Consider the following 13459-nt stretch of genomic DNA (forward strand, 5'->3'; position numbering starts at 1 on the left):
GACAGGATCGGGGTGAAAGGGCATTGGTTTGGTAAACCCTCCAGAAGAAAAAAGGTTTGGAATAATGAATCAGAATCACAGAATAAAAGCGTAAACACTGTGTCACTGGCGGCACATTATCAACTGGGATCAGACCTCTGATATGCTGCCAGGGTAACTTCTGGGCTTTATGATAAATGCATTATCTGGCCCAAAACATCTGGCAGTTGATTTAAAACATATGCTTTTTACCTGATGTAGGGCTTTGGTTTGGACCAAAATGGATGCTGTGGTACATCAAGGAAGCTGGCGTAGTTCTCCTTCTTAAAGGGCAGGCGTGAAGTGGCATAATCCTCGTGACAGAGCTCTGCGGAGCCTGTGTCCTCACCCCCGGGCTCGATCTTCAGGCTCAGTGAAGCGCTGTGGTCCACACTGGTTTTCCTGGTCTTCAGTGGAATGCCCTCACCAAGGTCTGACATTCCATCCGTACTGAGGGCGTTGATGGCCGCCACGATTGCAGAGTTGGTGTACTGGTTGGTGTTGGGCAGCCACGTGTCATCCGTCACGCTGAGCCGAGGCGAGGTGTGCGGCGAAAGCCCTGGCGACAGGTTCGGCGAGCACGGGCGAAACTTGTGCGAGGCACCACCGTTGAAGCTGCACTTCCGCTTCCCACCACAGGGGGAGCTGGGGCGCGAGCTGCGTGAGCCCGCCCAGCTGTCGTCAGTCATGCTGGCGCGGGGCGACCCAGTGGGCGAGTGGCGGGGCGAGGCACTGAGCGCTCCAGACATTAGCGAGGAGCCTTTGGGCGAGACGCAGGGCGACTGCCACGGCGAGTTCTGAGGCGAGTTGTCGTAATTGCACGAGTACCCCGACTCATACGAGGAGGCCTCCGAATGGCAGCTGCGGGATGAGACGCTGCTCGCTGGGCTCAGGCAGGTGGGGTCACGGTAGCCCTCACCACTAGGCAGAGTCAAGGTGACAATGGAGTTGACCCGCTTGGCTACAGGCACACTGCTCTCCTCAACTTCAGTGTCAGGAAATTGGCCGTAAGCCGTGATCTCTATGCGTGGGCTCTCCAAGGCTGGGGCTCCGTTAGGGCCACTGCCAGAGGAGTGGTAGTATGCCACAGAGGCCATGTCTTCATGAGGAGAGAAGGAGGGGGGCTGACTGATTGAGACAGAGATGGAGGGGCTGGTCTGCAAGCTGTGGTACTGGATGGGGTGACAGGGACTGCTCAGGGGAAGGGACAGGCTGGCATTTGGTGGGAAGCTGTACGCATCTACAGAGAGAAACATATGATGAATCACAGTAAGAATCCAGACGTGAATTAACAACCCTGACATGGATTATACAACATTTTCCTGCAAAACAGGCATCTTAAAGGTTTTCCTATAAGGTAACATAAAATAAAAAGATGTTATGTTCTGCAATACATATTTCTACAAAATAGCATAAGCAACATGGAAATCCATGGAGAAGGCCATTGGCTCTGTGAAGGAAGTAAGGTGACTGATACAAAACCTACTCGGCCAAGAATAACCGTGTGTTAAAAATACCTCAGCAAGCACAAAAACAGATGGAAAACTAATACGCACACAGCCAATATGCCTGTGTACAAGGTCAGTTTAATATAAAGTATGGTTTAGGCTCTGAACAAGAGTTTTTTTTAGTGAAACCAGAAAGTAGCAGGAAAAACTGGAAGGGAGAAGGGAGAATAAACTAGAGTAGTGTTTCCCAACCCATTCCTTAAGGGACTCAATTCACTCCGTATTTTAGCACTTTCCCACCTCCCAACGCAACTGAACCAAGCAATCAAGAACAGTAAATACGTCGTGGGAGATGGAACAGAGCACAAAATGTGGACTGTCTGTGGTTCCCCGAGGACTGGGTGGGGAAACACTTATTCACAGTATTAATATAATGAAATCTTTCATGCAAAGTTTAAAAAAGTCTATTACACACGTGTAGGCTAAAACTTAGCCCTGTTGTAGAAAAGGAAGATATCAAAAACACATGGCGTGGTGGCATTTGAGGGATACTGCAGGTGCATGGGGAGCAATATCCCTGAGTTGTTTGTGAGTAGCTGCAGCACAGCTCAGAAGTTTGGTTAGATTACTGTTCTCTAAACGGGCCCACATGCGAGACTGCTTTCGTCTGTAATGAATTAAGCGCTTTCTTTTGCGTGTAGTTGGAGAGAAAATTTATAACAGTCTCTCGCGAAACTCCGCTCACGCAGGCTTGGAAACCACACAACCTCCCTGGAATTAATTTATACTGAACAGTAATCCGACATTAAAGTCAAAGAACCTACCAGGAAAGTTCAAAAATAAATTACACATTTTAAATGTAATTTTGAATCAAAATCTCAGCTTAGCTGACTTGCCTGTTCTTTCGCGAGGCAAAGGCGCCGCAGCAATGAGCGCGAAAACTAACGGTCTACCTTCTCACGCGCTAGGCTCTGCTCGTGCACCACGCCCACCAGACCTCCGTCTTCAACGCAATCTGGTCAGTTTGTACTGCCCACGCGGACGGGTCAGCGTGCAAGGACGGCGCCTTGCACCGTTTCACAGAAACTGCTCGTGTAACATCCAACACGCGTAACTCTCATATGTTTACAGGCATAAATGTGTGTGTAAAAGGCGCTTGAGTAGACTAAATCATTGTCTGAGTTAGTTCTTCAGGAATGCGATCCGTGACCGAGGATAACTTCTATTACCTTCTTCAGCTGATTTCATACTTGCCGAGAGAAGGGTGAAGTCTGGTGAGGTTTAACCGTCCACGGTACGGTGCGTGATGCGTAACTCCAAAAACTTGGTAGCAAAGCGTCTGTTAAATTCTTTCAGAGAATGCTGTATTCCAGTCACGGCAAAGTGCGCATAATTCTTAATGATGATAGTCACCGTCCAAAATCTCAATACAATCGATTTTTCCCTAACTTGTTAGGCAGTCTATTCTGGAGTTGTTAATTGAATTCCAGGCAACTCGGGGTCTTCGTGACGCGCTGCTTCACAGTGGAGAGGTCTCCGTAGCTTTATAAAGCCGGGAAAGACCTCCGTTTGGGTGCACCTCCCCTTCCCTGACGCAGGCACCACGTCTCAACAGATGGAGAAAGGGATTCTCTGCTCTCAAGATTTCCAGATGTGGAGCCGTTACCATGCAATGAAACACGCAGCCCGGACGCACCGACGGGAAATGGGGAGACTAAAGAGCGACGATACACAAAGCGCAAGCCGATCCCTGTTCTTTATATCAGTGGGGGAATCTGGTGATTTCTACTGGTTAAGAGATACAGTATTTGCCCTGACCTTATCATCTATTCCTTAGCAACCACAGTGCGTCGGCGTCGCGAGTGTAAACAAAATCCTCCAACTCTATTTTTAAGGCGTCCCTCACGAGACACGCTTGCGAGCGCAAATGGGTTTGTGTGTCTACAGAAGCGGGTGGTGTTCAGCAGGACGTAGTCATAACTATCAGCACTCCATTAGCCTGATTTTGTTAACGTTGTGCTAGAGGCGGAGTGCGTCGAGCGTGAGCGGTGATTCAAGATTAAGATTTATGAGTAAGGTCATTTTCGCCGGTGTTTCTCGTTAATCTATTCGTGCTTCTTCATTTAAATAAACATTCATCATGAGCTGTGAAAAGTAGATGCAGTATGCTATGTAATCATTCAGAATTCATGGGTGCTTACAGGTCATAAGTAGACCTATTACCCAGCCAAGGGTTATTATTATTAATTATAACCCTAGTCCCCCTGAGACACTGGCTGTTAGTGAGGGTGTTAATACAAAAGCAGCTGCCATTTTGAGGGTACATCCTCATTAATTATAACTCGAGTGGCTCTGAGACACTGGTTATTAGTGAGGCTGTTAATATAAAAGTAGCTGCCATTTTGAGGGTACATCCTCATTGCATCAAATCAAATACCGGCATTGCTAACCAAAATGTACTGCATTAATGAACATATATGTCTGTTATGAGGTGTTCATAAAAACGTTTACAGACAATGAGCCCAGATGTGCCAGATAAACGCAAGGTGTGTCACAAGCACCTACCCCTATCAAACGGTGCAGGCACTGAAACATTAGCTGTCAGTTTCATCATGGGAACATAGTAGCAGTGTCTCTCCCTCCACTGGCGTCCGCTCTGCGGTCATGCCAGGAGTCCCACTTATTCGTTTGACCTCATGGAAAGCTCTCACTCACAAGCTAGGGGGCCAAATTGGGGCAGATGGTCTGTGCCTCTCTCTGTTTCCTCTTCAGCTATGCGAAACTGAGCCGTGCACAGCTGTAAACACGGTTTTCTCCCTCGCTGCAGGTAATAAATAGCCCCGGCTATGGTGATTGACAAGCGTCCACTTCTGCGCACATGGCTTTCCTATGTGCCCGGACCGTTCCGGATGGATTCTCTATGCGGCATTAACTGGTTTGCTTGCACCTACGCCTCGGTGACCTTAATGCTGCCAGTGTTACGGTAGGCAGTAGCTTTGTTGAATACTCAGATGGTCACACTTTTGGCATATCAAGTTAGCAGTTATAACCATATAACGGCGAATCGAACCACATGACAGAGAAATTTAAAAAAGTATTGACACAAAATGCATAGTGGTCTTGTCTAAATTGGGTTCCTTGCAACCAGGTTCGATAGACATACTGAAATCTTTCACATGCTCTTTGTAGCGTCATGATTAAAATTATTTAAAATGGCATTATTTTTAAAATAATTTTTGCCAGAAATAGATTGTGTTAACTCATTGATTAACATAATGTTTGGAATATATATATATTCCAAACATTATGTTAATCAATAGTTAAGATGGTTTTTGAAAGTTCTGGCCCAGTCCCAGAATCTGATTTTCTAAGTGATTGTTAATCAGATATCAGACGCATGACATGATCTTTCATGTTATTTTACATTCTCATAGAGATGCAGAACAGAGTGATAAGCACACAGCAAGTTCTCAGCAAAGTAGCTGGTATCAAGTTAACTCTGCAAGTCTTGAATTAACTTCTTCAGTGCACATACGAGTCTGCTTCAGTTCTTGACAGACCCATATGCTTTCTGTTAGGTGCCGGCATTTATTTATTCAGCACAACATAAGGAGGCAATAAACATGGTTTTGAACACTTATAGAAATGGCAAATGCATATAACATTCAGGTTTGTGTAAAACACATCTCCAGATCTGCTGCAGATGTTGAATGGCTGTCATCAGTTCCCAAAGCTGTTGGAATACGCTCATAAGCACGCTACGGGGGTGCCTCACTCTCAAATGATGTGTCAGCACTTTTAAAACAGCTAAAATAAACAAATCCCACATTCGACCTCTGTTAGCATCCCTGCTCTGTCACGCTCTAGTGTGAATGTGTGTGTGTGCGTGGGAGGCCCCCACATCTGCTCACCTGTTTGCAAAGCTTGGTCTGTTAGGTCAGTTAGCATGCTGGAATGGCGTGGGTTGGGCTATGTGTTGAGGGACAGTGCTGCTTTGCCTACCGCACCGCCTCCAAAGCGTTGGTGGTAAAGCTAGCAATAACAAAAATGGTAGGTGCCCAGTCACTCTTAATAGTCTTCATTTAGTAACATACTGTTGGCAATAAATTGTCTGAATGAAAAATACTCTGAGCATAACAAAACCTGCCAAAGTCCAGGGCCACAGTCATGCCTACACATAGGCATGACTGTGTTTCCTTATATGCCCCTCCTCCCCAGTTTTTAACATATTTTAAATTGTATTTAATTGTTCATTTATTTAAATTTTTGCCAGGGAATTTAATCAAACATGTTATTTTAACTACTTTTCATTAGCCCATGTCATAAAACTCAGGCCACATTTAAAAATAAAATGTGAAGCATATAAAGTGCTTAAAGTAGAAACTTTAAAAGCAGTATAAGGGAGTGTTTACATGGCAATGGCCTTGGTTTTGGAGCTCCCCTCCCCTCCACTCTACATAGTCTTCCTGTCTCCAGTCAATGCTCTCTTTGACTGTGGCCCAGTGACGGAATCCCCCAGTCTGTTTCCTGTTGTGTAAGCCTGTTGCTGGGCAACAGTGGCCGCCTTTCAAGAGGGACGGATTTCTGGGCTAGCATGAGCTCCCTTAGGCCGAGGGCCTCAGCATGCAGCTCCGTCATGGGGCCCAGACACAACACTGACTAAGAACCCCACAACACTGAGAGGATTGAGCAACAGTTGGAGATGAAAGCTGCTGTTCTAAGTTTGGCCAGTGCTATTTTAGAAGAAAGTTGCTGACCAAAGTAACTCCACCCAGAATTACACAAGGGTGTACAGAATAAAATAATGTAACAAGAACGAACAAGTAGTGTAAGTGTAATAAAGTTAATGTAACTTTAAATGAAAAAAATGCAAAACAAGTATATGTATAAATGCATTTGACATAACATGGTGAATAAAAGAAATTAACTTGTTTTCAACTATATATTACTTTTATAGATTATGCGTTTTCATGCCTGGTTTATGTTTATGGAAACCTGTTTTGTGATTTTTATTGTGAGATTATTAATATTCCAACACCACCATGGGAACAAAATTCAACCGCTCAGTTGTTCAACAACTGGCCTTCCGGATGTTTGCTCTAATCAAGTAGTCTCTTCAAGTCCTAAACAGCCTGAATTAGAACGTTCTAAAAACCTCTCCAACAGGTAAAGTCAAACATGAGCATACACGCAGGAACATTTTGGCCAAAGCAGTTTTAGACAAAAAATCAGAATGATTTTAGAATATCACAGACAGCTTTTAGCAGTGAAGAGTCAGGAGCATGTATTGATCCTGAGAGTCTTGATGTTTATTTGCACGTGTAGAGAAACTTTGGATGTTTTTTCATAGTCAGAAAGATGGTTACTAGTCTTCCTTCAGTAGGAGCAGTGAATGATCTTAGATTAACACTGACAGTCATCATGTTTCTGACTTTACATTCAGGTGCTTCACTTAAGGGCAAAATTAAGAAAAAGCATTCAGTTTTTCTAATGCATAGCAAGGTCATCTGTTAAGAAAGGCCTGACTTGCCAGTTCTGCAGAGGACACATGATTATTCACATCTGTAGAACCAGATGACAATGATGCTCACCAGCCATCCTTCAGGCTTAAGGAACCGGACAGAGAGCAGCTTGCTCCAACCAAACCAAACTGAGGCCGAGGTCGTCGTCACAGGCTCCAAATCAAAAAGAGCAAAGCCTATGAGACACGGATGTAGTGCAGTTCTCACTCAAGTGAAGCCTCAAGTAAGGGCCCTATGCTCTTCAAGAAAAAGAAGAACAAGTGAGAAAGTGAGGCTGCTTTTCGGTTTCTGGAACCAATTTAAAAGCACTGTTTATTTGAGCATCTCGCGTTTATCCTGTCGCAGACTCAGAATTGCATAATGACAGAGTTCCAGGAAAGGCTCCCACGAGTGCTGGCCCTGTGATCTGCTAATCACAGATGATGGGTAAATGCTCGAACGTATCGGCCCGCAAACGACTTGCTTTGACTCTGCTATTTTTAGTCCCCAGAATTCCTATGCCAGGTTTTTGGTGACTAGACCATGATACAGGACTGTTGGAGCCAGGTGATGACTCCACACAGAATCATCAACACACATGACCCTGAAGGTCTGAGAGCCTGCTAACCGACCAAGAGACATCGCCGAAGAATTAGCCAATACACAGAACCCCATTATTTTGTATGCAGTCCAACATTAAAGCTTTAGCAATAAGATCATTATACAATCTAAATAGTCAGAACCAATGACCATAATTGGTTTATACCAACATACACAGCATGCCACTACATGTTTCTGATCTACATATCAGATTTACAATTCATGTACAATATGTACAACACAGCAGCTCAAATTTCAAAACATTTGAGCAACTTTAGCACACGGGTGCATACATGAAGGCTGCTGTGTATTTACTGGGAATATACCAAATCAGAAAGATGGAGAGAGAGTAAGGGAGATGAAAGGGCATGTTCCTAAATTGTTAGAACCAGTGGACCATCACATTAGCATAAGGTCCCCATAAACCACACATTTCCTGCTGTAGAGAGCTGACTAAATGCATGAGTATGGGAGTAGGTTATTCATAACATATTTTCTGGATCTCCTAAGATGGGTACAGCATGACTACTGAATTAATTTAGAATAAAGTCCAACACAGTATAATAGGTTAAGGCTAAATACATCAAAAGTACATTTTCAATATGTCAGTAGTTTCCGTACATTATCAATAATCATTTTGCATATGACGTAATTTGTCAAACATTAAAATTACCAGAGAGAATCTATAAATGATCAAGAATGCATTGGAAATATATATATAAAATGTAAACAAGTTAGGAATACAGGTAATTCTTAATCTTTTCAAAGTGATATGGCATCTAAATGGACTTTAAAAGACCATACAGTGCTACTACTTCAAATATATTTATCTTAGAATGTACAAAGATATGCGATTAGAGAGAGACATTTCAGGAGGGAGATGGATAATCAGAAACAGTAAATGCTAACCTACCGCCACCTAGTGGACAAAAATAAACACTATTCGAAACTACCAATTGTGAACCATGATTGCATCTTAAGGTTATTAGACCATATCTCACATGACACAACATAACGGAAATCAACACAGATTGTTTACGATTTTATTAAGTATTAATTTTATTAAATCTATTGCTCTATTTAACCATATGTTTAATCAACAAGTAACACTGACAATGTAAATCAAAACATTAAAAAAAGTGTTTTGACACTGACAGCAAGCTCACCAAAAGCAAAGGCTTCAATTGTTATCACCACAGTAACACTTCAGCAGGTTAATTTACTCCTTAAACATTAAATACTTTTGTATAAAAGTAGCGCCTTCAAAAACCACCAAATACTATAACAGAATAAAAAAATCAACAACAGTTCGCTCCATGAAGACAAGACAACAAGATCAGACACTGGAAGATTAATCAGAATACAGCACAACTGAAATGCATGCCAAACAATCATTACACACAGAAAAGCAAAAAAAACCAAAACAAACAAACCCACTATACAAGTTTACAGTTCCCTTTTTTTATAACTGAAAATGCTCTTGCATGCACGCATGCACACGTATACACACACACACACACACACACACACACACACACACACACACATATACAAAGAGAGAATGATAAAACTCATCCTCAAGCAAACTGGTCGACGACTTAGTGCACAAAGTGAGGCAAAATATTCATTTCACTGAATCAACTCAAATTACACCAGTTTTAGAAGAGAAAGATCAAGTCCAGTGATCATGATTTCGGCCCTCTGATTGTGATCACGCTGCGACAGCAATGTAGTTGATGAAGTGTGTACACACATGGGCAACTGGAGCACACACCCCAAACATGCACGCCTGGAATTTAAACAACCATTTCATGTTGCAATGTTTCAGTTTAACTCACACATAAACCTTTGTTGATACCATAAGGAATTAAATCACATGATTTTCAGCACTAGTTATGTTACATTCAGGTCGTAACTCTGGAGGTCTCTGTTCTTAGCACTGATGTAACTAAGCGTTCATGGTGAGCAGGCAAATGTGGAGTCTGTTAAATCCCCAGCTGAAATGGCCAGTGCTTTTTGAACGCGTGCACGATAATCACACACACAGGAAAGTCTGTTACGAAGATCTTGCTCCCTAACGACTAAGGTCCTACTGTGGGGGTCGCATGGGGCTTGGGCCCCTTCCTTGCACTCTGTAGCTGGTGTCTCTGTGGGGTAGTCATACTGTGCTTGTGATCTGGTCACTCCGAGCTGCCCACTGTGAATCCGTTGCACACACAGCATCACAGGCAAGCAGAATACAAAATGGCCTCAAAAAGCATCAGTCAACAATCCTACAACCAGCAGCGTTCAGAAAACCATTTACAAAGGAAGACTACAGCTGAGGGAAACACACACACACACACACACACACACACACACATTTTACAGGCTCTCAGCAGTAGTAGTTACATTATTTTGATAAAGGCTTAATAATTACCTCCTGAGGACTTCACAAATCTCCACTCAAACTGCTGCTATGTAAACCACCAAATAACATAAATGAAAGCCTAGAAAAATCTCCAAATCCTCATAAGAAACAAAAAAAAAAAATCACAAAAAGTAAACAGATTATAGATTAGAAGTGGAGTGGACAGAAACAGAAGAGGTAACCATCAAACACTTGTCACGTCAGGGATTTTGAAGGTTCTCTTAATAACCACTTAATTCTTGGTCATTTTTGTGCTTAATCTTTTCAAGTACTCACAGGACTGTTGCATTTTCTCCTGTGACAGCCCACATGAATCATCTACAAGCCAATTTAAAAAAAAAGCGCTGTGACGCAGTACTTTGCAGTACGAGGCAAACAAGGCATAACACATTAATTAGGCACTTATAAACCGTAAATAACAGCTTGATAACGCATTTACAGAATCCAGAGTTCCAACCAAATAGTCCAAGCCCCAGATAGTTAAAGCCGCCGTGCGATTTACTGTCGTAGCTGCTGTACGAGTGTCTCAAAGCCGCTATATACGCTTATAAATGCGCAACGTTTGCCCCGGGCGCACATTCAGGAGGAAAGTTTAGAGTAGCTGGGTGGGGAGAACTTGCGTTTCAGGTATTTGATGATGTAGAGAGGCAGGCAGCTGACCAATGTGATCACACACACCTTCCACAGGAACGCTCCCGTCGCAATAAACGACAGATCTGGAGGAGAATAGAGAGAGAGAGTTCAGCATCAGCCATCCTGCTGGCAATTGGCACCACCGGGAGCAGCGCACCGGCTGTGGGGGGTGGTGAGTATGGGGCGGTGGAACGTTCCAGAAAATGAGAAGGGCGGGTAACGCTGATTCACGGGACGGCGCGCGACTCCGGATCGTCCAGGAGCGCATTACGACACAAGGCGGTGAGAGATGGCGGAGGGGGAGTGGTACGATCGAAGTGTGTGGCCAAGACGAGGGAAAGAGACGTGAGAGAGGTTCAGCACAGGCCGGCAACAGAGGACCTACCCAAGAACGCTCCTAAGGACACTCTACCTATGCCTGAGAGAAAGCCCCAGAGAGAAGCAGCAGGGAAAGAGAGAGAGAGAGAGAAGGAAGAGAGAGAGAAAGGGAACGTTAAGGAGCGGAAGCACGAGACGATCTGCGGGCACGTGTGCTCAGCATCTGCCCGGATGGACCTCTGTGAACAGGGCCTTCACTCAAAGTAAAATCAGGGAAATGGAGGAAGGCTGAAACCCAGCCGATGATATCTGATCCCAAAGAAAGAAAACTCTAAAATGTCTCTTAATTATAACTGCAATAATGATCTGACCAATACATTATCTTAGTATGAAAGATCCACATAAGTAAGGCTTATTAATATTAACTGAGTATATGAATATCACCTTAAATACTCTCAAAAGCAAGCAGCAAGCATACAAAGTCAAAGTCAAATGTATTTACCTAGTGCTTTTTACAACAGTTGTTGTCATAAAGCAGCTTTACGAAGCAGTGTGCAAGTCAAGGGCGACAGTGGCAAGCAAAAACTCCCTAGAGCATGATGAAGAAACCTTGAGAGGAACCAAGACTCAAAGGAGGGATGGGGGGGGCTTCCTCTGCTGGCCAACTCGGGCGTGCAGGAGCCTGAGCTTCGGCGGGCTCTTACCGAAGTACTCGTTGAGGAAGGCGAGCGAGGCGAGGTAGCAGCCCAGGCTGAGGAACTCAGCCATCACCATGAGCCAGTGCCAGGTGCGCACGGTCAGGGCCACCATCAGCAGCTCGGTCAGCACCAGCGCCGTGAACGAGATGGCCACCACGTGCACGAACTCCTGGTCGAAGAGCACCAGCGCCCCATACATCAGGATGCCCCCTGGTGGACACAGGTAGGAGCAGCGACAGTTAAGACTGGCATTCGGGACGATTAGATTGCTGTGCGTAATAAGCTCCTTGTTTGAATGCTTGCTATATTGGGTTACAGCAGCTATACAGCTTTTAATGTCTGGTTTGCCAATATTGTACAATGAACAAATGTCTGCTGGCATCTAGATTTACCAGGATTTGCACGTCAGAGGGCAGCCTGTGTGCGGGCTGAGCTCCACAGCTCCTGCTCCTAGCACGCCTGCCTGTCTCCCTGCCTACTGTAGCCATCTCCTCTTTCGTTTGAATCATAAAGGGCCTAATGGTCTGGTGGTATAATTGCCCCTCGGCCCGTGGAGTAGGACCTGGGACATTCCTCGGGGTTAACTGCTGGATGAAGTGCGGGCGTCACTCGCGCCCCCTCCCCCCTACCTCTGCCCCGCTTCTCCGAGGCTTTTCTCTGAGCATTGAGGTTTAATTAAAAAGCAGGAGCACGGCCGCCACGTCACGCTCGGACGGGGCCAGCGACCTGGTGGACGGATCCGCTTACGGGGCAGAGAAATGTGTCGCCCACGCGGTCTGGGGGAAACGTGCAGCCTCGATTTCAATAAATGGCCATTTTGGGTAGTTTAGGTCTTACTTTTGTTGTGTTGGAGGTTCACAGGGGCCTGGAGAGTGCAGGTGGGTTTCTGACAGGTGAGTCAATGGACCTGACTGAGCTAGATGATATAGCTGAATGACACACAGACACTTGCAGAAGTGATACATGACTATGCTGCCAGCAGAAAGGCAACTATGTGTAAAGGATAGTCTAGTACCACACACACACACACACACACACACACACACACACACACACACACACACACACACACACACACACAAAAAACTTACCTTGATAAACACTTATCAAGGCCCAAATAAAGAAGGTTTTAAATGATAACGAGCGTCCCTGCAGCAGAAGAGAGAGGCAAAGTTGGAATATTAATTACACATTATGACGTTTAAAGAACAGAGTTAACATGCTAACGTTGCTAACAGTAAAGCGCTACCGGGCACTAATGGGCATGATGTCTTTTGGATTACACTAGCTGGCGTCTGCTTTTGTACACTGTACATAAAGTTTGCATGAGACTGAACTTCTCCTTTAGCCTCTGGAAGAAGCGCCTGTGAGTGAACAGGCGAGTGTGTCCTGTTCCGCTACCTTGGTGAGGTCTTTATAGAGCTCGGGGTAGAGCAAAGCCATCTCAGGCTTCACGTCCTGGTCCAGCACCAGGGAGAAGACAGGGAACATGGTGTAGATGGTGGCATAACTGCAGCATGGGCCGGGCACACACACACACACACACACACACACACACACACACACACACACACACACACACACACGAGCACACACACACGAGCACACACACACGAGCACACACACACGAGCACACACACACGAGCACACACACACATACATGAGCACACACACACACACACACACACACACACACACACACACACACACACACACACACACACACACACACGTAAGCGCTGTCAACTTGGTACAAATTCACTATTCAGTTGGGGCCCTGTTAGAGAGCCCTATAGACACACGAACGTGCATGAAGAGGTATGAGGGTGTTGT

The 13459-nt window shown here is 44.9% G+C and overlaps 2 protein-coding genes across 12 annotated transcripts in view; both read right to left on the reverse strand.

Moving 5' to 3' along the window:
- The window catches only part of nfatc1 (nuclear factor of activated T cells 1), a 34571-nt gene extending 31398 nt beyond the window's left edge, over nucleotides 1-3173 (reverse strand). Inside the window, exons 1-2 of one of the 4 annotated variants that reach the window (XM_027019544.3) lie at nucleotides 2696-3170; nucleotides 232-1258 (exon numbers count right to left, since the gene is read on the reverse strand). In XM_027019544.3, the coding sequence (XP_026875345.2) occupies nucleotides 232-1258; nucleotides 2696-2714 (1046 nt within the window). In that variant the 5' untranslated portion in view covers nucleotides 2715-3170. Of the gene's footprint in view, nucleotides 1-231; nucleotides 1259-2362; nucleotides 2676-2695 lie in introns of those variants that run through there. The other 3 variants (XM_081716346.1, XM_081716348.1, XM_081716347.1) reach the window with 3 other exon arrangements.
- A 5425-nt stretch (nucleotides 3174-8598) lies between these two features.
- atp9b (ATPase phospholipid transporting 9B) overlaps nucleotides 8599-13459 on the reverse strand; it is a 31817-nt gene continuing 26956 nt past the window's right edge. For 5 of the 8 annotated variants that reach the window (XM_081716354.1, XM_081716350.1, XM_081716353.1 and 2 more), the window contains 5 exons: nucleotides 13028-13136; nucleotides 12718-12775; nucleotides 11633-11836; nucleotides 10598-10693; nucleotides 8599-10295 (listed from right to left, as the gene is read on the reverse strand). In XM_081716354.1, coding sequence (XP_081572480.1) covers nucleotides 10210-10295; nucleotides 10598-10693; nucleotides 11633-11836; nucleotides 12718-12775; nucleotides 13028-13136 — 553 coding nt within the window. In that variant the 3' untranslated portion in view covers nucleotides 8599-10209. Of the gene's footprint in view, nucleotides 10694-11632; nucleotides 11837-12717; nucleotides 12776-13027; nucleotides 13137-13459 lie in introns of all 8 variants that reach the window. The other 3 variants (XM_035525280.2, XM_035525279.2, XR_014124261.1) reach the window with 2 other exon arrangements.

This window comes from Electrophorus electricus, chromosome 6 (assembly GCF_041902795.1).
Source record: "Electrophorus electricus isolate QZ-2024a chromosome 6, ASM4190279v1, whole genome shotgun sequence".
Lineage (NCBI taxonomy): Eukaryota > Metazoa > Chordata > Actinopteri > Gymnotiformes > Gymnotidae > Electrophorus > Electrophorus electricus.